The sequence below is a fragment of the Felis catus genome, chromosome A1, assembly GCF_018350175.1.
Source record: "Felis catus isolate Fca126 chromosome A1, F.catus_Fca126_mat1.0, whole genome shotgun sequence".
Classification (NCBI taxonomy): domain Eukaryota; kingdom Metazoa; phylum Chordata; class Mammalia; order Carnivora; family Felidae; genus Felis; species Felis catus.
The window spans coordinates 2,166,149-2,192,476 of NC_058368.1; the positions used below are offsets into that span (position 1 = coordinate 2,166,149).

The 26,328-nt window shown below is 40.8% G+C and overlaps 1 protein-coding gene across 2 annotated transcripts; it reads right to left on the reverse strand.

The window, feature by feature from the left end:
- Positions 1-788: 788 nt before the first annotated feature.
- On the reverse strand, positions 789-23,998 carry SKA3 (spindle and kinetochore associated complex subunit 3). Of its 2 annotated transcripts, XM_006927156.5 has the most exons (9): positions 20,313-23,995; positions 16,904-16,965; positions 16,609-16,774; positions 12,788-13,199; positions 10,105-10,190; positions 4,897-4,982; positions 3,088-3,291; positions 1,219-1,349; positions 789-918 (listed from the first exon to the last, which is right to left on the reverse strand). In XM_006927156.5, exons 1-8 carry the CDS (start codon positions 20,965-20,967, stop codon positions 1,221-1,223), a joined length of 1,800 nt encoding a protein of 599 aa, XP_006927218.2. In that variant the 5' UTR covers positions 20,968-23,995; the 3' UTR covers positions 789-918; positions 1,219-1,220. The 2 variants fall into 2 exon arrangements, with proteins under 2 accessions (XP_006927218.2, XP_006927219.2); XM_006927157.5 differs by lacking the exon at positions 3,088-3,291 and having other exon boundaries at positions 20,313-23,998.
- Positions 23,999-26,328: the final 2,330 nt, after the last annotated feature.

Sequence of the window (26,328 nt, forward strand, 5' to 3'; positions counted from 1 at the left end):
CCACAGAGGACAGGCCCTTCTTTTCCCTCTGGTTGTAATCTGGAGTTCGCCAGCATTACTTGCATGAATTTAGAACTACTTCCTGGGCTTGGACAGGGAGGCCTGAAGCTATCAGAGGGCTCAAGAGACAAGGGTCTCTGCCTCCTGGGGTCCCAGGTGACAGTCCACAGAAGGGCACCTGGCCCAGGAAGAGTCCTCAAAACCTTCCACATAGAGGCTCAGGGTGTGCTGGGTGGCCAAGCTGGAGAGAGGGAACGCTGAGAGGGTCAGCAGCCACGTGGCGGATGGAGTGGACTGGAGAGGACAGAACTGACGCGCACCAAGAAGCTGTGAGTAAAAACAAAAGGCACGCGTCCTGATGGGTGAGCCCCTGGCTCTGGTGGTCCGCCCGAGGCCGTCCGCGGTATAGTCACCCAGGCCTGCGGCCTCCTCCTTCTTCCTAAATTAACTTAAGCTGTCATCTGTAGACAACAGTCTTAAGAGAGCGCTGCTGAACTAAAAGGTGTGAAAGGCTCAGGGACAGTCGTGAGAGGAGACAGGAGAAGGACAGAGCCAGAATCAAGGGAGGAGCCCAGCTCTGGCTGACGGCACCACCACCCCGCCACGAGAAGATCAGGATGGCCTTGTCGGAAGTCACAAACACTTAAGAACTTTAAACTTTTTACCCTGCGTCCTAGTATCTCTCAACCATTTTGTTAGATCAGGCAGGTGAATGTGAAGTCAGTGCAGTTGTAACGACAACTTTAACGACGGAGGTTAAATGGAGTCAAATCTTAACAAAAAGCACATCTGTGTCCGTGTTCATCTTTACTCTGGGCTGGTCTGGAAAAAGGGGGAAGATGTGGGGCTACACGACGAGTCCATCCCGCTCCGCTTCCACCGCCTTCTGTTCTGTGTCTACAAAACTTGCAAAGTTTTCTGCAAAAAGATACAAAGTTTAAGAAAAATCCGTGAGCTATAATAGACATCAACAACACAAATGACAGAACACTGTGACTATATATTTTTGCACTTAGAAAATCGTGTGCCCAGTGACATCCTACTTGCTAGTGTGGGGATCTGAACTGCAGGGACAGCAAGCTCAGTATCCCGAGAGCTAGAGTTGGGCTGTTAACCTGTTAAGCTGGCAAATGTCAAAACATTTTACTACCATCTGAATGCTCATTTGTAAGTGTCTTCCTCCAATAACACAGGTGATTTCTCTGGAATGGCGCCTACCTTCACCAGTTTTCTTTGTTGCCAGCACTTTGAACACTCGGTGCTCCGTATTTGGCGAGGAACGCTTTGCCGGGTGGCACGGCTCTCACTGCCACTGGAGTAGCTAGGTTCGAGTTGTATTTTGATAAAATCTGAAACAAAACAAATTCCTTTTTATCAAGTCCCAAGAACTACACAACAAACTTGGAAGGTGTTATAAAATACTCAAGAAAAGCCAAGAAAAGGGGCTCAGCTCAGTCGGTTAAGTGTCCGACTCTTGGTTTTGGCTCAGGTCATGACCTCACGGTTTGTGAGTTTGAGCCCCGCGTCGGGCTCTGTGCTGACAGTGTGGAGTCTGCTCAGGATTCTCTCTCTCCCTCTCTTTCTGCCCCTCCCCCACTTTTTCTCAAAAAATAAACTTACCGCCCCAAAAAATCTTTAAAAAAAAAAAGCCAAGAAAAATGTAAAAATATGGGTTATTTGAAACAGTTATTTTTCAGCAGCACAGACATTCAACAGCAAAGAAAGGATGGAGTTTGAAATTGAACTTTGATGTAGAGGCTTGACTTCTGAAGCCTTCTAAAATGTACTCTAAGATTAGTGGAAGTAAAATAAGCAGCAACATATCCCCGAGAGCAAATTAAGCCTTTACAACACTGTCAGGGAAAATGTATCTAGGAAAGAGGCAAAATATGTGTTCAAAAGATGATCAGCTATTAAAGATTATGAAAAGGAGACTCTGAAATATCAGCTATGATTTTTTTTCACAAAGAGGTGATACATGAAATACAAGGATCCCCCCCTTTCACGTAGAAATAAAAAGGAGGATCGACCACAGCAAAGTAGAAACTCTAGATAAACTCCTATAAAGATAGAAGACGCTCACCCGATTTTCTAATGTCCAGAAAAACAGAGAAGACCGAAAATAAAGGGTAGCAAATACTTTCTTGATATCACAGGATGAGTCCGCTCTCTTGGCATTTAGGTATTACTCCAAGTAGCCACGGCTCTCCACAAGCTAGGTAGTTTGCGAGAACGGTTCTGAACGGCTCCACTTGCCTAAGTGACAGCTGCCACTCTAACTTCTATTAGGGTGGGGATGACTGGTGGTGATGGGGTAGAGTTGGTAGTCCTTACAGATCAGTAGTAGACTAGAGGTAAGTGGTGTACAAAACAATCAGACATTCTTGGGGCGCCTGGGTGGCTCAGTCGGTGAAGCGTCCAACTCTCGATTTCGGTTCAGGTCATGATCTCACAGTTCGTAGGACAGAGCCCTGAGTCGAGCTCTGTGCTGACGGCGCAGAGCCTGCTTGGGATTCTTTCCTTCCCTCGCTCTCTGCCCCTCCCCCGCTCACGCCTGTGCACTTGTGTGCTCTCTTATAAATACATAAACATTAAAAAAAAAGAATCAGATATTCTAACATGTAAGTCAGTGTTTCTCAAACTGATGTCCAAGATGTCTCAGGTTCAAGAAACACTGATATGTATCCATGATACCCTACCCTGGAGAATGGGGGGGTACGTGGCATTTCCGATTTTGCCAGCCATACCTCCAATGGAAAAAATGGTCAACGTGGCAATGGCAGTTGAACAATTATTATAAAATATTATAAGAGGACATTTCAGAACATGAAGTTGAAGGTAAAGAGAAAATGCACCATGAGAAAATAAAAGTATGATGAAATCCTGAGCCCATGCTCAGTCTGAAGAGCCTTATCCAGGTACTCTCAGAAGGGACTGAGAGCCCAGAATTCGGATTTTCTCAGTACACAAACCAGCACATTAGCCCGATGAGAAATAAGATGGTTTTTATACAGTTTCAGGTCGTTAATATAAATGTCTAATTTTGAAAAGAATGTATCAGAGAAAGAAACAGCCTGGGAAAATAACCTGAAGAATATCTTCTGGAATGGTAGTGACTTCTGGAGGTGTAGGTGTTCTCAGTAGATTCTCGTAAGAAGAAATTACAGGAGAAGAGGGATCCGCAAAACTCTCAAAACACTTCTCCGAATTTAAAACTAACGATGTACAGTCTTTCATTTCCAAATCGTTTGATGAACTATTTGTTTCCGATAATGGATAATTTGTGGATCCCTATTGAACAGAAGTAAGTCATTAAATTATGATGGCATAAAATACAGTAAATAAAAATTAGTCAATTTTAGTTCTGTCGCACAAAAATGACCCGCTCTTCCTCGACCGATTACTAAAGAAAATGGAGGAAACAAAGAAATGGCACATGGAGAACAAAATACTCTCTTCTTACTAATAAAGGCTAAGCTACAGCTTATTATGAAAACTAAACGGGCCTGACTGAACAAGGTTAGAGGGACTCACCCACCCAGTTTCAGGCAACACTAAGCTGTCCCAGGTAAGAGTAACACCATGGATGAGCAAAAGTGTGACCACACGCCCTCACTCTTGACACAAAGAAAGCCCGTGTGAGGTAACCTTAGCATGCAATTCGTGCTAACCTGAACAACCCAGTAAATCACTTCCTCTCTCTAGGGTCAGAGTTAATAGAGTCACATCAGCAGGGGGCCTTCCACAAGAACAGGAACACAAGGAGTGAATTCATTGTAAGTGGCAAGTACTAGCAGGAGATAACCTGATAGGTACTTCAACTGATACTAGTATTTTGTCCGTCTAGCTATTCCGTCCAATAGAGTAGCAACAAGCCACACGGGTCTATTTAGATTTAATTTGAAATTCATCAAGTTTTTAAAAGTAAAAATTAGCTTCTCAGATGTACTAGCCACATTTTACGGATAGCCCAGCCTACTGTGTTGGTTGTCTTAAGTGCTCATAGTGACTTCAAAAAAGGGAGGAGGTATGATTATATTAATTTGTTCATCGAGTAATATTTGGAAAAAGCATAAAAATCACCCATGAATCTGTGACCTGGAGACAATCACATTTTGGTGTGTTTTTATCCATTCTTTTATTCTTTTTACTTGAAATAAAATATATATTGTGTGTGTGTGTGTGTGTGTGTGTGTGTGTGTATACATGCACATGCATGTCATTTTCCATCATTAAGTATTTTTAAAACATTCTTTTTATGTTCTTATCTGTGCTTTAACACATATGTTAGGGGTGCCTGGGTGGCTCAGTGGGTTCAGCATCCAACTCTTCTTTCGGCTCAGGTCATGATCTCATGGTTCGTGAGTTTGAGTCCCGTATCCGGCTTTGCACTGTCAGTGCGGAGCCTGCTTTGGATTCTCTCTTTCCCCCGGCCCTCTCCCACTCTCTCTCTCAAAATAAATAAATATTTTAAAAAATAATAAAAACATACGCTAGTTACAGAACACCATACACAGCCTAGTGTAGTTTGCTTCTATGCTACCACTTGACATCTAGATTTTTCCCATGCTTTGCTCTTATAAATAATGCTGTTCCTTCCTCTATAAACTCCTTGTTATAATTCTTTGTGCCAATGTACCTTAGAGTAAATTCTGAGACACGGTTAAAGGGCATGGAAATTTTAAAGCTTTTGCCAAATGCTACCAAATTCCCCTAAATTCCCCTCTAGAAATATGTAAATGTACTCTTAAAGGCTGCAGTAGTCTAAGTGGTTTTTTTTCCTTTTTAACTGAAGTATAGTTGACAGACAATATTAAAACAGACTGCGTCTAGAAATAGTAGCGTATATAGGTCATCAGGAAAAAAATCAGAGCTTTCAAGGTTATGGAAACGTACCAAAGCTATACTGTTCTTTGTAGAAGGAATTTTCAAACCAGGAGTGCAGAACGTGGGTGCCAAGGGGGAATCTGTATAGTCGCCATCTAAGAGACACAAACAATGGCATGAAAATATACATTTGAAAATAAAGTTGAGGGGCACCTGGGTGGCTCAGTCGGTTGGGCGGCTGACTTCGGTTCAGGTCATGATCTCAACTTGTGAGTTCGAGCCCCATGTCAGGGCTCTCTCAACTATTTAAAAAAAATTTTTTTTAATGTTTATTTATTTTTCAGAGACAGAGTGCGAGCAGGGGAGGGGCAGAGAGAGAGGGAGACACAGAATCCGAAGCAGGCTCCAGGCTCTGAGCTGTCAGCACAGAGCCTGACATGGGTCTCAAACCCACGAACCGAAAGATTATGACTTGAGCCGAAGTCAGATGCTTAACCGACTGGGCCACCCAGGCATCCCAAGATTTCAACTTTTACGTTCTAGTCAATATAATTTGTGTACTTTATGTTTAAGAACTCAAGAAATTAGCTACAGTGTGTGCTTGACTAGATAGGAAGAAACAAAGCTTCATATTCGCTTATCATCGGCACTAATAAAAGTTCAGCAAGGCTGCAAGGTATAAGGGCAATATACAAAAACAAAAATCAGTAGCTCTACCAAAAGAGCAACAAGCAATTAAAAATATAATTTGATAGATCTTTTTCTTAATATGAAATTTATTGTCAAATTGGTTTCCATACAACACCCAGTGCTCATCCCAACAGGTGCCCTCCTCAATGCCCGTCACCCACTTTCCCCTCCCACCCACCCACCCACCCACCCATCAACCCTCAGTTTATGAGAGAAGACATTTTTTACAACAGCAACAAAGAAGACAAGACGCCTACAGGTAACTCTATCAAAATCTGTATGAACTTTCTGGAGAAGATCAAATTTCTAAAGAAGAAAAGAGGGAAGGAAGAGGACAAGGAGGTCACCTACCTTCTAAGACACTAGGATTTACTCTAAAGCCATAACTGACTATCAGAACAAGAAAGAGATTTCAGAAACAGAACCATGTGTATACAGACATTTAATGACTCTAACACATAGTATGATGAAAGCAGTCTTAAAAAAAAATCAAAGAGAAAAAGTAAACATGTTAGAAAAATGATCAGACTAGGAAAATTTTATTATGTCTAAAAATCAAGTGCTGGGAAAGATGGAGAAATAGGAACAGAAACACTGCTGGTGGGAATCAGAACAGCCGCTCTTGGGTGGCAATTAAGCATTTTCCAGAATACGGAAGATATGCATCACCTTTGATCTAGAAATGCCACTCCTAGATGTAACACATGTACACAAGGAACAAAGTCATCAGAGCACTGCCTGTAGGAGTAAAGAAGTAAAAAACAACTACCCCTTAATAAGCAAATGAATAAATGAAATTTGGCTTATTCATGTAACGCTTAAAAATTAAGATGAACTGGATTTACATGGAGTGAACGAAAAAAAAAACAAGTGACAAAATAAAAATTGGATGTTGTAACTTAAATAAAATTTTCAAACAACACAACTATACTTTAGAATAATCATCACTTCAGGGGAGGAAGGGAAGGAGAATAACGGAGTAGGGATTTAGCTTTATGTGTAATGGTAAAAGAAAGATCTGAAGCAAATGTAGTACGATGCTAACATCTACTTAATCTGAAATCTGCATGGAGACAGTCAAACACGTGGGACTCTAAGACAGCCTCTGAAGAGGCAGTGGAACGGAGACAGTGCATCAAGCTGAGAGCCTGGAAGAGCAGTGAGGTCTGCGGAGCAGGAACTGGAAAATGCTTGCCCAGTGGCACTGACTCCAGGGGAACAGGATGAAAGCAAGTGAGGCTAAAAGTCTAGTCTTTGCAAGAAACGGAAAACCAGAGTAGCAGCTCCAAACGGTGTAGAGTCGTGGGTTCTGAGCTCACTCTACGTGTCCAGTGCAGGCGACCTGAGTCAAGCAGTTAACATAAAAACGTGTGCGATCGGTAAACCCGTGGGGCCTCGGCTGGGGCAAGCATGAAATGGTTCCACAGGACTCCGTGACAACCCATGACACTGAAAACAACTTCATCTGAGAGGAGTTAAAAACTAAGAGCCTGGCAATCCCTATCAAAATAACACCAGCAGTCTTCCCAGAGCTAGAACGAACGATCCTAAAATTTCTATGGAACCAGGAAAGACCCCGAATAAGGAATCTACTCCTGAAATCACTGTTGCACTATATGCTAACTAACTTGGAGGTAGATGAAAAAAAAAAAAAAAAAAGACGAAAAACCTGTAAGGAAACACACCTCCAAGAAAGAGAATCAGAGCGATAAACAAAAGTATTAGCACCTTAAACAGTTTTCCAAATACATGTGTCTAAAATGTTCAGAGATAAAGGAAAGCACAGAAATCATAAGGCAAGGGAACAGGATTATGGAAGGGAAAAAAAAGAACAGTCACATTTGAAGGGAAAAACATGTAAGACAGAAAATGTAGTCCCTGGAATAAAAATTCAATAGATTAAAATAATAATTTAGACTCAGTATAAAAGAAAAATAGCAAAGTGGAAGAAAGTTCCAACTAAAGCACAAGGTAGCATAGAGAAAAGGAAAGTATCAAAGGGAAGTTAACAGACCAAGGAGACTGAAGGAGAACATTCTAAAATCTGTTACAGAGATTCCAGTAGAAAAAAATTGAAGAATTAGGGAAGAGGTAATCTTATTAAAGAGATAATCTCAGAGTATTTTCCAAAATTGATGACATGAGTTCTTAGTTTGAAAATCATACCAAATTCTAAACGCAATAAATAAAAACAAATAAACTTATTTTAAAATTACAGAGAAATGTAGAATATCAAAGATAATGACAAAAATCTTACGACCAGGAAGAAAAGACCACAGATCTACACAGGAAAGCACACGAGGCCCACAGGACTCTGCTCATCAGGAATGGGCACCAGATCACAATGAAATAATTTCTGTATAAAATTTTGAAGAAAGTCAGCTATCTATTGTCTATTTCCAGCTAAATCACTGTTCCAAAATCAATGACAGAGAAAGAAAAGAGATCTTCAGACACAAAACCAGAGACCACTTCTCACAGATGAGAAGTATCTCAGACAACTGCTGAAGAAAACTAGACCCAGAAGGAATGAGTGGGATGTAAGAAGCAACAGTAAATAAAGAAAATGGTAAACAAATGACGAATTTTCACTAGGTATAGACTCTAAGAATCATACTAAGGGTACTTTTGTGGCATAAGAATAGAGTCAAACTAAAATACGATACAATCTCTCTTAACAAGCCGTCACTGAACCAAAGTTCTAATAGATAAACCTAAGCTTGCCATTCCCTCCGTCAAATACACTGCCTGTTTTCTCGTCAGTAAGCTGTTCTTTAAAAAATCCCTCCCGGGGACACCTGGGTGGCTCAGTCGTTTCAGACTCTTGATTTCAGCTCAAGTCACGATCTCACGTCTTGTGAGTGAGCCCACATCGGGCTCTGCACAGAGCGCGCACAGCCTGCTTGGGACTCTCTCCCTCTCTCTGCCCCTTCCCCGCTCGTGCTCTTTCTCTAAAAATAAATACACTTTAAAAAAGATGTTTAAAAAGAATCCATCCCACTTCAGAAGTAATACACAAATATTCTCCTATATCATTTCCTTTTTTTTTTTTTTTTTTTTTTGCTTAAAGTTCATTTATTTATTTTGACAGAGGGAGAACATGTGAGATGGGGGGGAAAGAGAGAGAGGGAGACACAGAACCGGAAGCAGGCTCCGCACTGTCAGCGCAGAGCCCCACGAGGGGCTTGAACCCATGAACCACAAGATCATGACCTGAACTGAAATCAAGAGTCAGATGCTTAACCGACTGAGCCACCCAGGTGCCCCCCGCTGATCATTTTCTAAAAAGTTTATGCTCCTCTGGGAACTGACTCTTGGTATGTACGAGATGGTCCACTCTCTCCCGCTTTGGCACAGACAGGCTCTTTCCTACAAGCTGAGCTCTAAGTTTACTACGAGTCATTTGTCTTTCTTCACACCTGTTGATGCCAGAAATACTTGTTAATTTAATAACATAATTTAGTATTATATGTCAGTGAAATTAGTACAAAAAGAATTCTTCTGAAAAGATGTTCCTAGTTTGGAAGACTTGATAAAGACAAGTTACTTTTAAAAATATGGCAATAGGGGTGCCTGGGTGGCTCAGTCGGTTGAGCGTCCGACTTCGGCTCAGGTCATGATCTCACGTCTCGTGGGTTCGAGCCCCGCATCAGGCTCTGTGCTGACAGCTCGGAGCCTGGAGCCTGCTTCGAATTCTGTGTCTCCCTCTCTCTCTGCCCCTCTCCCGCTTGCACTCTCTCTCAAAAATAAATAAACATAAAAAAAATTTTTTTAAATGTGGCAATAAATTTGACAGAGATTAGACAATTATAATTAATCAAGAAATCACAAAACTCTAGAATGTTTTCTTTTATATTTTTGTGAAAACTGATGTTTTTGTAGTTGGTGGGACAAATATGAAAACACTGTATGAAATTTTTCTTTAAGTTCTTGTAGTATTTTAAAAAAATAATTTGAAATGGTAGCTACTGTATTCTAAGTGTAGTTTATGTAAGAAAAATAATGTAGAATCTGATCAATGGGCTGAAGCTAAATTTTAAAAAAAGGTACTGTTGATTCTGTATTAGAAGTTTGGTGAATGAATACATATTTATGTTTTAAGTTAAAATGTTAGAAACAAACAGGCTGGCAAATATTTTTTTTTAATGTTTATTTATTTTTGAGAGGGAGAGAGAGACAGCAAGCACACATGAGCAAGGGAGGGGCAGAGAGAGAGAGGGAGACACAGAATCCAAAGCAGGCTCCAGGCTCTGAGCTGTCAGCACAGAGCCCATCGTGGGGCTTGAACTCACAAACTGTGAGATCATCACCTGAGCTGAAGTCAGACGCTTATCTGACAGAGCCACCCAGGCGCCCCAGATAAATATTGGCTATAATCAGGAAAACTATGAAAAGCATACCGGAAAATTCTCTTTCTCTAGTATGAAATCATGCCGCACCCAATGGGATAGAACTTTACATAACTCAATAGCATGAACTGACAAGACGCAGAAGGACTATGGGGGTGTCTAAGATGATAGAACCATTTTTGTACAAAGATAATCTAGAAAAAGGATAGCTGAGAAGTAATGTGATTCTTATACTCACCATTTTTTTTCAACTGCTGGATTATGAGCCCAGGAGTAGCAAAGAAATGATTACTGGTCACCGGTTCTGATTCTATGGCCTCCTCACTGGCGTGATTCATAGGGAAATTATAAGGTGTTTAAAAAAAAAAAAAAGTTAATATTGAACCTCTGGGAAAAAATTCAGTCTTGCTATAGACAGTGTAGACAAACATTCAGTTCCATTCTGTGTAACACAAGTCCCATTGAACTGTGTGTTTTTGTTTTTTGTTTTTTGTTTTTTTAATTTTTTTTTTCAACGTTTATTTATTTTTGGGACAGAGAGACAGAGCATGAACAGGGGAGGGGCAGAGAGAGAGGGAGACACAGAATCAGAAACAGGCTCCAGGCTCTGAGCCATCAGCCCAGAGCCTGACGCGGGGCTCGAACTCACGGACCGCGAGATCGTGACCTGGCTGAAGTCGGACGCTTAACCGACTGCGCCACCCAGGCGCCCCTGTTTTTTTTTTTAATTAATGTACACACATGGCTCAAAAAAGGTTATGAACCATTTGGTATTGACAGCCTTGACTGCGAAGCAGGCTAAGAACCCCCGGCTTAAGAGAAAGCCGTAAGTTTAACTCATCAGTTCAAATACAGGAGCTACATAGTTCATGGTTTCAAAACCATAAAGTGGAATTTTGCAACCAGTTTACAGATATAAATTAAGAACTTGTCATTTTTTTAGACTAAGAAAGACTGATCCCTGTCATCTAAGGACGTTCGAGCCATTTACTCAGATGTCTGGAATATAAAGAGGAGTATCATCAAATAACTATAAGATGGTTCAACTAACCAATTGTCCTGGCATAATTTACTGAATAATTTTTACTTCTGTAATATACATATTTATATATATCTGTATTATAATATAATAATTTTACTATTCGGTCATATTCCCTCATTACTATTATTTTTTATTACTATTTCAGCTACTCTTTTTTTTTAAGATTTTATGTTTTTAAGTAATCTTTACACCCAACATAGGGCTCGAACTCATGACCTCAAGATCAAGGGTTGCATGCTCTTCTGACTGAACCAGCCAGGCACCCCCTTTTTTAGCTACTTTTACTTATTATTCTTCCAAGTAAATTTTAGAGTCATTTTATCATTTACTTTAAAAAAATCCTATCGAGGCTTTGTTGTAAATGCACAACATCTATAAATTAATTTGTCATGCTTAAGCATCTTAACAACATTCAGCCAGTCTATCAGGATGAAGAAAAAACATTATATTCCCCACTTTTTCCTTTACTTAACCCAGAAATATTTATGGTTTTTATCATGTAGATCTTTTTACCCACGACTGGCATCAGTATTTCACTTTTTTGTCGCAAATTTGGATGGATTTTTTTCTACTCCGTTTAGGAACTAGTTTAGGAACTATAAAATATAGGAAAACATTATTTTAAATGGTTAACTTACCACTATATAAAATAGATCTTCTAAGAGCCTCTTTCTTGAAGCTTGAGATGTGAATTTTTTGAGTTGCCCATGTACAAAACATGGCCTAGAAATACTTGTTACTGGCCAGAGTTATCAAGAATGATGTTAAATAATGGTGACAGATAGCTTCACTATTATTAGATACTTGTAATTTATCATGTTAATGAAGTACTCTATTTTGACCAAACGTTTTAAAGGAACGGGTATCAAATTTTACCAAATCCTTAAGGCACCCAGGTGGCTCAGTCAGTTAGGCGTCTGACTCTTGATCTCGGTTCATGATCTCACAATGAGTGAGATTGAGCCCTCTGACAGCACAGAGCCTGTTTGGGATTCTCTCTCTCCTTCTCTCTTTGCCCTTCCCCCATCTGCACTCTCTCTCTCTCAAAATAAATAAACTTAAAAAAAAATTTTTATCAAATTCCTTATTGGCATCTATTAAGATTATCCTTTTTTCCCTTATTAAATCCAATCATTAAAATGTATGTTATGGGCTTCAAGTATTAAACTATCTTTGCATTCCTGAGATAAGCTTAACTTGTAAGTTATCTACTATACTTGTAATATTCTGTGAATTCAATCTGTGAGTGGTTTAATTGGGACTTTACATTATTATTCATCAAATGGACTGGTTATAGTTTTCTCTTGCATGCTCTGTCAATGTGTGTATCAAGGGTATGTCACCCTCATAAACTAACCTCAGTGTTTTCTGTCTTAGATGTTTTAGAAAAAGAACTTTTTAAAGTAGGTTTCATGTCTGCCACGGAGCCCAGCATGGGGCCTTAGTATGGGGCCAGAACTCACGACGCTGAGATCAAGACCTGGACTGAGATCAAGAGTTGCACCCTTAACCAAGTGAGCCACCTAGGTGCCCCCAAAAAGAACTTTTTTAGGCTGTGCTCCAATAAAACTTTATGTACAAAAAATAGGGAGCAGGCTGGATTTGGCCTGTGGCAGTAGTCTGCAGACCCCTGATAGTGACAGTTCTTTTTAAAAATGATTATTTTCAGGGGACCTGGGTGGCTCAGTTAGTTGAGCATCTGACTATTGACTTTGGCTCAGGTCATGATCTCCCGGTTCATGAGTTCAAGCCCTGCAGTGGGCTCTGTGCTGAAATTCGGAGCTTGCCCGGGATTCTATCTTTCCTGCTGTCTCTGCCCCTCCTCCGCTCCTGCTCTGTCTCAAAATAAATAAATAAACTTTCTTTTAAAGCGGCTTACCTTTTATTCTCCTTCATATTTTTAAGTCCCATCGTGTAATCTTCATTCAAACACGCAGTACAGTCAGAGATACCGAAGTGTTCTAATTTAGGAGTTACACACTCAAAATCATCCATCTTTAGGGCACATTTTGGAGTTTTTAGTACTTTAACTACGGACTGCTTGGAAGATGGAGTTAAAATTCTGGGCTCTTCTTCATGGTCGTTTACTGTCTGTGGAGGGTTTGGTGGAACTTGGGATATCATGTACCGCTCAAGCCCAAAATCTGAAAGTTGGGGACTCCGTGGAGACTTCTCAGAACTAGCAGTGCTTGGAATAGCAGGATTGGACAGACTGTCCTTCACATCAGGCATTTGGACATTTTCATGCTTAGTGGACTCTGAGTCAGAGTCAGTGATTTCTTGTTCATCCACTGTGAGGAAAAACCAAGGAGGTCATATTCTGGTCAAACATCAAACCACAAAATCCCAAGTACTAAAGCCACATAAAATAGCTCCATCTGAAATGTCCCCAATCAGCAAAAGTCCTGATTCCCTCCTTAGTCTCTAAAGTTTTATTTCAATTGTCCCTGTAGGAAATTTCTGACATGTACCTTTTGTCTACCCAGATCCCATTTTGTCTACACATTAAAGAAGGAAAGTAAACTAAAGTATTAAAAGATGAAAAATCCATGCAAATGAAAGTCCAATATCCTTACTCCCCCAGCTAATGTGATTTACCAATCTTTCTTAATGAATTCTGGAATTATTTTATCATTTGATGACATTAACTACAGGGTGGAATTAACTATGATCTAGATTTAACACAAAGTATAACATTAGTTTAGATTATTCATTTACAGATGCCTAAGTTAAAAAGGAAAGATTGTCACACCAAGATAAGTTTTTATCCTTAGTCGGGAACGCCTGTATCAAAAGTCTGGTTGAGGAAAATAATAGGAGAGCATTAGAAAGATATGTAGTTTCTCAACCCTGAAAAGGCCACATCTGGCTCCAGACCCCATATGGTTAATCACCACACTGTACATTTCAAACTAAATAATTTACTAACAACTATGCTTTTCCCCCACAATCCTTTGCCATTTCCTGCATACATTAATGGTTAGTGAATTTGGCGTGGGACCCAAGTTGCAGTTAAAAGGTCCAGGATAGGGGCGCCTGGGTGGTGCAGTCGGTTAAGCGTCCGACTTCAGCCAGGTCACGATCTCGCGGTCCGTGAGTTCCAGCCCTGCGTCGGGCTCTGGGCTGATGGCTCAGAGCCTGGAGCCTGTTTCCGATTCTGTGTCTCCTTCTCTCTCTGCCCCTCCCCCGTTCATGCTCTGTCTCTCTCTGTCCCCAAAATAAAATAAAACGTTGAAAAAAAAAAAAAAAAAGGTCCAGGATAGCACCTATGATGCCAAGGAACTGCAGAAGGAAAACCACTAGCTTTTAGTGTGAGAGACAACAGAAAGTCAAACAGGATAATCAGAAAGAAGATAATGTGGATTTGGCCAGGATCTGGGCAGAGATAACTTAACAAATGACAGGGCTTCAGTGAGATAGCAAGGTATGGAGAATGGGATGGGTATTAGGAAAGCGTGGGACAAATGTAAAATGTGTAGCATGAAGTGGAGAAGAAAAATGAACCAGTAATTAGGGTAACAAGAAAGGAAGAGAAGATGGAGGGGGTGAGCTGAAGGAAGAGAAATTAAAATGTGTTCAGCATCCCCCGTGGGACAGGCATTTGAATGTTTCACTCCAATTAATTTTCATATTAACTATTTCAAGCACAAAATATCTTAGGATATTTTTTTGTTTTTATAAAGGCACCAAACAACATTTTGGAAAACAGTCAGCTGATACAATGTAAAGAGCCAAAACTTGACCTCACATGCTCTCATTCCAAACGCTACCATTTGTTTAAGAATAAGGAGCGAGGGAGTTACTACAAAGATCTGTTTTAGCCAACCTTGAATAGATATCATTTGGTTGCTAAATTAGAAATATGAATTGCAACAACTGTACTTGTTGAAGGAGATGGGAGAACGTTTCTCCAAAATACCTTGTTTGTTGTATTCTTTTTAAGAAGAAAGTACTTGTACTTTTGTTATGAATCGGAATGTATTTTTGTTAAGTCTGATAATGATCTTTTTTGTTTCTCTTCATCTTTTAAAGGAAAGTCTATAGTTAGAGTTAGATGGGGTCTATCAAACATTGGTATAGATCCCTGTCAGAATCTTTTGGGTCCAAAGGAACAGAAAAGGGATGAATTTAGGCTGTACATTTAGTTAGCCAGCAAAGAGATCAAACAGATTGGAGGAAGTGAAGAGGTGCACACTTTCTCTTTGAAGGTAGGGTTTTCTTTGTTCTGACTGGCAACAGGAAACAAACGAGGATACGATACTGTTTTCACATGCATGATAAACCAAGATGTGTTAAATATGGAGTATGTACCATACCAAAAAAAAAAAAAAAGTTATAGACTCTGGTTTCATGGCTTTTGGCCCGCGGAAGAGCTGCTGATTCACAGCGTTCTGTTTTGGCATTGTGCTTTCTGCTTTCTGTTAATTCTGAGAAATGTTAGAAGAGCTACCAAAAACTTATCCTTGTATTTATCACAAGGCTGTCACTGATAAGATTAATAAAATCATCGCGATATCACTGCCTCACAGGGAGTTACTATCGTCCCCATTCTGCAAGTGAGAAAAAAGCAATTCAGAGAAATTATCCAAGGTCACACACCTGTAGCAACTGGTGGAGCCAGGATTTGAATCCATAGCTTGTTCACACCAAAGTCAGCTGAATTCTTTCTATTGCACCACGCAGACTGTTTAATATACTCTCCGCACAGATCCCCAGTATGTATTTGCTGAATGTAATTAATGGTTGATTTATGTACAAAGGTCATTCTCATAACGGAAACAAAGGCACTGAAGTATGCTGAAATTAGTCCCTCACAGGTATGGGCCCCACGACAGTTAACACCAGGCGATTAACACGCCAGGTACTATTCTAGACAAACTTTATCTCATTCAATCCTTCCACAACCTCAAAGGTAAGTAGTATTAAACATCTCCACTCTATAGATGAGATTCTGAGGTACGAGGTTAAGTAAGTGGTCAAAGAGAATACAGCTAGTAAATGGTGGGATTAGAGATTTGCATTCAGATGGTCTGGCTCTACTTCTAAAACACCATGTTATCCTACCCTTCGTTAGAACTGTAAAACTTAAAAAAGGACTTTATCAGTTTATATTGCCCCCAATTTCTTGTTCTACGGAAGAAAAAATTGAGAACAAGAAAAATGAAATAGCACGCCTTACCTTCAGTCTCTCGGCTATTTTTGGCAGAGCTGACTAGAAACCAACCATCCTAAAATCATGTGGATCTATCCTGTAGTCTTCTTTAACGTTTATTTATTATTGAGAGACAGAGAGACACAGAGCATGAGCAGGGGAGGGACAGAGAGAGAGAGGGAGAGGGAGACACAGAATCCGAAGCAGGCTCCAGGCTCTAAGCCGTCAGCACAGAGCCCGACGCGGGGCTCGAACCCACCGACCGTGAGATCGTGACCTGAGCCGAAGTGGGTCGCTTAACCGACTGAGCCACCCGGGCGCCCCTCTTGTACTCTTCTTTAATCTAGCATTTTGGAAAGGAGAGGAAGGACTGTCTTTGTTTTGCCACCACCAGTCAGCACTGCATCCAGCACAGAGACTGATGAATAAATGACCACACATGACAAGTCACATAATGGCGGAGCCAGAACCAGAGTAACCGTACTGGATCACGCTGCCTTCCTTCTTTAATACTAAACCAAACGCCCTAAAATGCAAATCATTCACACCTGAGCTTTTCTTGGCACGTGGATTATATCCATACTTCTGGAAAAACTCCGTTATTTTCATGATATCCATTGAATTTTTTTTCATTAGTACTTTTGTTGCCTTTATGAAACCAATGCTTTCTTGACTTTCCAAACTTGCTTTATCAAGAAGAAGAATGACATCATCCTTTTATGAGGAAAAAAAGTACATTATAATTTTTCTATCAAAAGACTTAGTCTTAAGACTAAAAGACTACGTCTATTTATTTAAAAATTACCACACAAAGATGATAAATTAATATTGCAGGACCCATACCTTTAGAGTCTGGACTTCAGAAAGAAGGTCATATAAAATTCTCACTGGATAATCTTCAATGTCTTCAATATGAATAGAGAAAGGAAAAAATGCAATAAGGAAAAAGTACAATAAGGAAAAGGAGGAAAAAGAATAGAAAATATAATTTAGTATTGTTTCTTAGAATTATAAAATCCTTGTAGATATTTATCATTCATTTCGTATCAATTACAAAGTATTACAGCCTTTGTTTTAAAAGTTATTAAATTATCACATCCATACAAAAAAGTACAAAAATCGTAAGTATATAGCTTGATGAACTTTCCAAGTGAACATACCTAAATAATTAGCACTCAGATCAAGAAGGAAAGAAGGGAGGGAGGGAGGGGAGAAGGAGGAAATGTAATTGCACCTAGCAATTTTTTTTATAATGAGCACTTTTTGGTTCCTATTTTTAAAATCTTTGCCAATGACAACACTTACGTTTTCTACTAAAAGCTTTATTGTTCTGCCTTTTGCATTCAGAGCTACAATCCTCCTGGAATTGATTTTTTTTTTTTTTTATATGGCCTGAGGTAAGGATCAAGATCCATTCTTATTTTCCATTTCCATTCTTATTTCCAGGTCCAACTGACCTGGCACCATTTATCGAAAGGACATCCTTCATCCACTGTACTGTCACCTTTCTTACTAATCAGTTGCAATATATAGACTATACATCATGTAAAAGCAGTTTTTTAAAGAATTATATTTCTCTTTCTAAAACATGCCTCCTTTGAAGATCTCCTTTCACCTGTTGAAGCTGACCAATTTTTATTTGGGAAATGCAAGTCAACGTGACAGTGATACTTCATACCTACTAGAAGGACTATATGCAAAAGACAGGTAATAATAAATGATGAGGATGTGGAGAAACCGCAACCTTCATTCATTGCTGGCAGAAATGTACAATGGTGCATCCACTTTAGAAAACAATGTGGCAGCTCTTCAAAAAGTTAAACATAGGTTTACCATATGGCCCAGCAATTCTAAGTGTATACCAAAGAGACCTGAAAGCATAATGTTCACCGGAAATGTTTACATATATTCATAATATCTAAAAAGTGGAAACAACCCAAATGTTCATCAACTGATGAATAAACACAATGTGGCATATCCATACATTGGAATATTATTCAGAAATATAACGGAATGAATCATTGATACATGCTGACATGGATGAACCTTGCAACATCAGGCTAAAATAAGTCAGTCACAAAAGCCTACTTTTGTATGATTCCTTTTATATGAAATACCCAGAATATACAAATATATACAGGCAGAAAGCAGATTAGCAGTTGCATAAGGCTAGGGTAGTTGGGGATGGGATCATGGGGAGTGGATATTAACAGTCACAGGGTTTCTTTTGAGGATGATGAAAATCTAAACTTACTGTAATGGTTGCACAACTCTGTGAATACACTAAAAACCATTGGACTGTATCCTTTAAGTGCTGACTTTTATATTATGTGAATTATATCTCAATAAAGAAGTTTAAAAAGTCAATCAATTTAATGAGTCATAAAAGCTGAAATTTTTTGGTGATCATTTTCTCTATCACATTTCCGTATATATATTTTTTTAATTTTTAAATGTTTTTATTAATTTTTGAGAGAGACAAAGAGCACGAGCAGGGGAGGGGCAGAGAGAGAGAGAGAGGGAGACCCAGAATCTGAAGCAGGCTCCAGGCTCCGAGCTGTCAACACAGAGCCGGACCAGGGCCTCGAACCCACAAACTGTGACATCATGACCTGAGCTGAAGTTGGACGCTTAAATGACTGAGCCACCCAGGTGCCCCAATACTATATTTTCTGTAATACATATTGGCCACAAATAGAAAAACCATCCCAACTTTTTCTTATAAAACCAGAAGAAAGTGCAAAATTTGCGTACACAGTTAATATGCTGGTAAGAAGGTAAATTAGCACAAGAACCCAAAGTGGCACCTAGCTGGCTCAGTTTGTACAGCATGAGACTCTTGATCTCTGGGTCATGAATTCAAGCCCCACATTAGCTGTAGAGCTTACATTAAATAATGTAACAAAAATAATGTAACAAAAAATAATAAAATATTAATAGTGGTGTCTTTGGATGGCTGAGTTACAGAAAATATTTATTTTCCTCTTTCTACTTTTCATTTCTCAATTTTTTGGCATGTACGTATATTGTTCTTACAGTCAAAATAAACATTTTTAAATGGCTGGAACACTATTCATAATATAACAAAAGTAAAAGGAGTCTGTGTCTACAGAGCACGATGTTTTAAGGCAAATTACATTTATAACATTTATAAAATAATCTCAAAACCTGAGCTACTCTTGCAATATTTTTAAATTTTTACGTTTTATTTTATTTTTTCTTTTTTTGAGAGAGAGAGCGAGAGCGAGAGCGAGCATGAGCCGGGAAGAGCAGAGAGAGAGAGACACACACAGAATCCGAAACAGGGTCCAGGCTCTGAGCTGTCAGCACAGAGCCCGACGCAGGGCTGGAACCCACGAACCGTGCGATCATGACCTGAACCGAAGTCGGACGCTCAACCCACGGGGCCACCCAGGGGCCCAGCAACAATTTTTTTTAAATGTCTAATACAAAGGTTAGTGGTGAAGAATTCTGCTATATTAATTTTATTTTTAAGCAGTATTGACGGGTGTCTGGCTGGCTCAATCACAAGGTCATGTGACTCTCAATCCCCAGGTCTTGAGTTTGAGCCCTGTGCTGGGTGTCGGGATTTCCAAAAAAGAAAAGAGAAGAAAAAAAAAAGAAAAAAAAAAAAAAAAAAGGTACTCACTAGTATTGACGGGTTGCTGGGGAAAATACAGGCATTTACTGCAACTGTGGGCCATTTGGGTGAGACAAAGTCAGTTTACAAGCAAAGAACCGTGCTAAATAACTGCATTTTGTTTAATTACACAGTATTTTTATTAATATCCATTATGTGACTTGAAGTATAGCATGTATAAATTAGTGTCCGCATTATGAGCTCAGTCTGCCAACTTAATTTACACTTTTATTCTATGCTGTTTCTCCTCCTAACACAGTGACAGTGCTATTTCAATATTCGCGGAGAGCAAATGTGGTTGGACACAGAACTGAAAACAGCCACAACAACATACTTGAGGGGGCAGAAGAATAAATAATAAAAAGGTGACACCTGCAGCCCCTCGGGGCCCTGCTGACGACAAACGTCGAGCGTTTTGATGGGTGTGCCACCGCCCTTCCATATCTCTTTCGAGGCACCCCTCGCCACTGTAGCTAAGATAACACACTCTCGGCCGAGTGTGTGCGTTCGTACTTGTGAAGGCCCTCCGACCCGCCGCACTCGGGGCGGGCTGCGGGCGCCCGGGCGGGTCGCAGGAGCCGCGAAGGCCCCGACGCCCGACGCCTCACTCACCGCTCTCCTCTCCGTGCAGCGCTCGCTGCAGCCGGGCCGTCTCGCTGTCGAGGGTGATGGCCAGAGACCGTAGCTTCGCGTGGAAGCTTCGGATCAGATCCATGGATAAGGACTGCTCGGCAGGACGCAGGACGCGAGCGGATCCCAGCGCTCCGGTCCGGCCCGCCACTAATTTGAATCTCTTGGCGCCGGAAGTGTCCCGCCTCCGCGGGGGTCGCACGAGCCCTCTCTCGCGAGAGCTGAAGTCTCGCGCGAAGCGGCAAGGAGGTTCCGGGAGGCGGGCGCGCTTCCGGGGTCGCGTCCGCTGGCGCGCGGGGGAGATTGTGAACGACGCGGCCGGTGAGTTGATGACCGTATTCCGTTGCTTCAGGAGTCCCTTTCTTTCCCTAGGGAGTCTAGTTGGGCTCCCTGCTTCTTTGGGGGCACGCTGTGCGTCCTCGGGGGTGGCGGAGCGGCAGGAGAGCCGGGGTCGCGCGCGTGCGCTGCTGTCACCTGCGGCCGAGGGCGTAGCCAGTTCCTGGTGCGACTTTCCCCGTATCCCCGCAGGTACCATGTTCGTGACCGCACTCCTCCTCCGCAATCGCATTCCTGGCAGCCAGTGGATCGGGAAGCACCGGCGGCCGCGCGCGGTGTCTTTCCACGCGAAGCAGAACATGATCCGTCGCCTGGAGATAGAGGCGGAGAACCATTACTGGCTGAGCATGCCCTACCTCACCGCGGAGCAGGAGTACGGCCACGCCGCGGGGCGCCGGGCGGCGGCCTTCGAGGCCATCAAGGCGGCCAGCGTGTCCAAGTTCCCCCCCCACAGATTTGTGGTAGACCAGCTCGACCATCTCAATGTCACCAAGAAGTGGTCCTAACCCAGCGCCACCGCCTTTCAGCTGGACGGATCGCGGGGCTGCCATCTCTGTGACCCGATTCTGGAACTGAAAAGCTAACCTCTAGCGAGAAAATGAACCTTTGGACCGGAGTCTTAATGGACAGCAAAGAGGAACGTAGTGGTCTGCATGTAGAATATCTGGGGCTCCAAATTCTTTAATACTTGAGAGTCTGATCTCTGTCGCATTGTTCCCTTTTTCTTTATCCTCATAGGAAGATACAGGAGATTTCCTGGGTCACAGAGGATATGAAATGTATTTTGGATGGAAGCTTGAAAAAAAAAAAAAAACTATGAGCTATGGTTTGGAATCTGTGCCTCAGTATGAAGATAGTTGATGGGGGCTTTATAAAATGTAAATTAGTTTGCTTACCTTCTGTGGAATCATCGCCTAAACATAAATGAAAAAGTGAAATAAATGAAAATCTGAGAAAGTTCAGTTGAACGTACTCCTAAAAACAGCGTTTTCTTCTGGGATGCTGCTGAAAGTAGACATTTAAATTTTTTTTTTTAATGTTTATTTATTTTTGAGAGACTGAGTGTGAGCAGGGAAGGGGCAGAAGGGGAGACAGAATCCGAAGCAGGTGCCAGGTTCTGAGCTGTCGCCATAGAGCCCGACAGGGGGCTTGAACTCACGAGATCATGACCTGAGTCAAAGTCAGTCGCTTAACCGGTGGAGCCACTCAGGCGCCCCTGAAAGTAGACGTTTAGATAAAGTAAAAGGTATTCATCAGAACTGCTACGTGTGTTGTATTTTAACAACCTATTTCTGGGATATACATTACAGGCCTGACATTACAGGCCACCAGTTGAAGATGTTTGTCTTTTCGAATTCCCTTTTTCAGTGTATAATACTGTATTCTACTGTATAATACCCTTTACATGTATTACCAAATCGTATGATATACGATATTACGAATCGTATGCTATAAAGGGCTTGATTGTTGTGTACCCTGTATATTTTACATGTGAAGAAAACTCGTCCAAAATCCGTTCCCAGTAATGTGACTTGGGTTTCAGTTTCTGTATAATCTAGATATCTCAACTGCTGTCTTTATATTTGACATTTTCAAAATACGGAAGAAAAAGAATTCAGTCCCATTACCCAGAGATGAAATAATCATCTTTTATATATATTTTTCTTGTAGTCTTTATATGCTTTTTGAACATATACTGAATCTATAGGGGTAAATAGAATCTTGAGTTAAAAACAAACATTTAAAGGTTATGATGCATATTGCCAATGGCTTTCCAGAAAAATTGTAAAACAGCAAGACCAGTGTTTGAGTGTGAATCTCATTTGCCAGCGTTGACTGTTCATTAATGAATGATTCATGGTTCACCTTTAATTATCTGCCGTTGGGATGTGTAGGTTGTGGTGCAGACATTATTATTACTTTTTTGATTCATTGCACCCAAAAAAATGCCTGCCACGTGATAGTTGAATATTTAACCAAGCTGAACTCTGTTATTGATAGGTCATATTCTGTGGTGTATACTTATTGGATGCTTTTTATAGCTCACAAAAATGTCTCTGGTTCCTATGAGCAAGTTAATATCTGTGACCATTTCTTTTCATTCCTGGAAATGGTGACAGCCGATGCTGTTTAGGAGAAAGGTGAAGGAAGGGGGCTCAGGGGACCTTAGAACTGTAACTATTTCACATAAAATCATTAATTAAGCGCCTGGGCAGTTAAGCGTCTGGCTCTTGATTTCAGCTCAGGTCGTGATCTAACGGTTCCTGAGATTGAGCCCCACATCAGGCTTTGTGCTGAACAGCACAGAGCCTGCTTGGGATTCTCTCTCTCTCCCCCTCTCCCTCTCACAGACACTCTGTCTCTCAAAAAAAAAAAAAAAAAATGTACCTACTTCTGTTGCTTCGATCTCTGTGTAACTCAGAAACTTTGGAGTTTGAAAAAGGAATGGTTAAGGTGAATCTCAGAGAAGGAAAAAGATGCTAGAATCTTGGGTCTGAAGAAATAGAAGGCAGTTCATGAGAGGAGAGATTTTTATGTATAATCATTGCAGTTGTAACACAGTCTCGTGAAGTAGTCGTCTCCACTGTACAGGTTAGAAACTGAAGCTCAAATGTCAGCAACACTGTCATGTTCACACGGCTAACAAACGGTCAAACTAGAATTCAGGACTAGGTTTATCTAAAGATCATACGCATTTTAATACAGTACACTAACTGCTGTAAATACAAGGTCACAGCTGTGTTTTAATCACTTCTTGGCCAAAGCAATGCTGTTGAAACATTTGATTTTTTTCCCCCGCGAGTCTACAACTGTTAACACCGTAGCCATCCTAGACTTCATCTTTTCTTAACAGAGCTCATCGCCCTCAGCTGATTATAGTTACATGCCTAATAGAGTATATCTGTGCCAGCCTGTGCCTTCTGAACAGTCTCTGGCTTGGAGCTCCTAGGGCTCTGTGTCATCCGGTTGTTCACCTTGCGAATATTAACCTCAAGGAGCTCACTGTCTCACCGGATGAAACGCACCGCATAAGTAATACGGCGTGATGACTGACTTCATGGACACAAGGTGTAATGAGAGTCCAGCGAAAGGGCCATTTATCAACCTTCCCTGAACAGTCAGGAAAAACTTGAGACGATCTTCGGACGGATTCTTAATTTGCCTGGCAAGCGTGTAGCAGGAAGTAGAGTCAAAAGTAACAGTCTAATGATCAGTCATAGAATTGACAGTGGTTGCAACGTAGGCTACTTGTGAGTGGGGGAGGGGAAGTGACCGACAGGCTAAGGATGTAAGCAGGACCAGAATATGAAAGTTCCTGTATGACACTTTAAGAAGTTTGGCTTTGGGGCGCCTGGGTGGCGCAGTCGGTTAAGCGTCCGACTTCAGCCAGGTCACGATCTCGCGGTCTGTGAGTTCGAGCCCCGCGTCGGGCTCTGGGCTGATGGCTCAGAGCCTGGAGCCTGTTTCCGATTCTGTGTCTCCCTCTCTCTCTGCCCCTCCCCCGTTCATGCTCTGTCTCTCTCTGTCCCAAAAATAAATAAACGTTGAAAAAAAAAATTAAAAAAAAAAAAAAGAAGTTTGGCTTTTATCCTGTAAGTAATGGGGAGCCATCAAAAATGCTTAATTCGTTAAATAATGGGGAGCATTGTGGAGAATGGGTTAGTGGAAGAAATGACTAGGAATAGAAAAACCTGGTAGCTATTAAAATAATCCGGCTAAGCACTGAATTTGGATGGCGGAGGTGGAAAGTGGTTAAAAGAATTAACAAGTCTGAGAACATTTGTATTACTCCTAATACCTTGGATCCCTATATGGAGGGTAATTTATAATTTAATTAGGGTAATTAAAATTTGTTTTAATGTTGGGGCACCTGGGTGGCTCAGTCAGTTAAGCGTCCGACTTTGGCTCAGGTCATGATCTCACCGTCTGTGGGTTTGAGCCCCGCGTTGGGCTCTTTGCTGACAGCCCAGAGCCTAGAGCCTGCTTCGGATTCTGTGTCTCCCTCTCTTTCTGCCCCTCCACTGCTTGCACTCTATCTCTCTCGAAAATAAACGTTTTCTTAAAAATAATAATTAGAAAAAGTCTGAAAAAATTGTACAATACCAGTACAGTGAAAACTATAAAGTGTTTAAGGAAAGTCAAAGAAATCCTAAAGAAATGGAGATATTCTGTGCACATTAGTCAGAAGAGTCATAAGGTAACTATGGCAATTTTACCAAAAGTAATCTATAGTTTCAATGTAATCCCATTTTATGTCCCAATAGGTTTTTTTCTTATTTTGTAGAAATTGACTAGCTAATTCTAAAATTCATGAAAATTCAGAGGACCTACAATAGCAAAAACAATTTTGAAATACAGAAAGTTGGAGGATTTAATACTACCTGATTTCAAGACTTAATGTAGAGCTTCAGTAATTAAGAGAGTGTGGTGTTGACATAAAGACAGACAAATAAAATGGAAAGTTCATAAATAGGCCACACGTATGTAATTTATTAATTTTTAACAGATACACACAGGAAATGCAGTGAAGAAAGGATAATCTTTTCTCAAACCTGGTGCTGGAACAAATGAGTATTCATATGCAAAAGATGACCTCAGTCTGTGTCTAATGCTATATACAAAAATTACTTCAGGGGCACCTGGCTGGCTCCGTCGGTTAAGCATCTGACTTCAGCTCAGGTCGTGATCTCACCATTTGTGGGTTCGAGCCCCACGATGGGCTCTGTGCTGACAGCTCAGAGCCTGGGGCCTGCTTCAGATTATGTGTCTCCTTCTCTCTCTGCCCCCTCCCCCCGTTTGTTCTCTCTCTCTTTCTCTCAAAAGTAAATAAAAACATTAAAAAAAAATTTTAAGGGACACCTGGGTGGCTCAGTTCGTTGAGCGTCCGACTTCGACTCAGGTCATGATCTCACGGGTAGTGAGTTCAAGCCCCGCGTCGGGCTCTGTGCTGACAGCTCAGAGCCTGGAGCCTGCTTCATATTCTGGGTCTCTCTCTCTCTGCCCCTCCCCTGCTCATGCTGTCTCTGTCTCTCAAAAACAAACACTAAAAAAAAATTTTTTTTAATTAAAAAAAAAATTACCTCAAAACGGATCATGGATTAAATCTAAAACCTAAAACTTGTATAAAACTTCCCATAGGAAACATAGGGAGAAACTCTTTGTGACCTTGGGTTAGGCAAAGATTTCTTAAAAATGTATGAAGTCATGCTTTATAAAACCCCAATCTGATGAATCAGAATTCATCAAAATGAAGAAATTCTGTTCTTTGAAAGACATTCTGCTAAAAGAATGAAAAAAAAAAAAAAGCCAAAGACTGGAAGAATACCTGATAAAGGACTCATATCCAGAATATATAAATCATTCCTAAAATTCAGTAACAGGAACATAATTTTTCTGAATGGACAAAATATTTGGACAGATGCTTCATCAAAGAAAACAAATGGACTGCAAAAAAACGCATGAGTAAATGCTCAGTATTATTAGTCATTTGGGAAATGCAAATTAAAACCACCATGAGATACCACTACATATCCATTAGAATGTATAAAATTTAAAAGACTGACAATACCAAATGTCATCAAGGATGCAGAGTACCTAGAACACTTATATACTGATAAGAATATAAAATGGTGCAACCACTTTGGAAACAGCTTGGAAATTC

What these genes read in the sequence shown, in the direction of transcription:
- SKA3 (XM_006927156.5), bottom strand. Translation starts at nt 20,967, where the DNA reads ATGTTCTGCTTCGCGTGGAAAGACACCGCGCGCGGCCGCCGGTGCTTC. An exon ending in GCTGCACGGAGAGGAGAGCG is followed by an intron (nt 16,966 to 20,312) that starts GTGAGTGAGGCG and finishes TTCATATTGAAG; the next exon opens with ACATTGAAGATTATCCAGTG. An exon ending in ACGTGCCAAGAAAAGCTCAG is followed by an intron (nt 13,200 to 16,608) that starts GTGTGAATGATT and finishes TTTTCCTCACAG; the next exon opens with TGGATGAACAAGAAATCACT.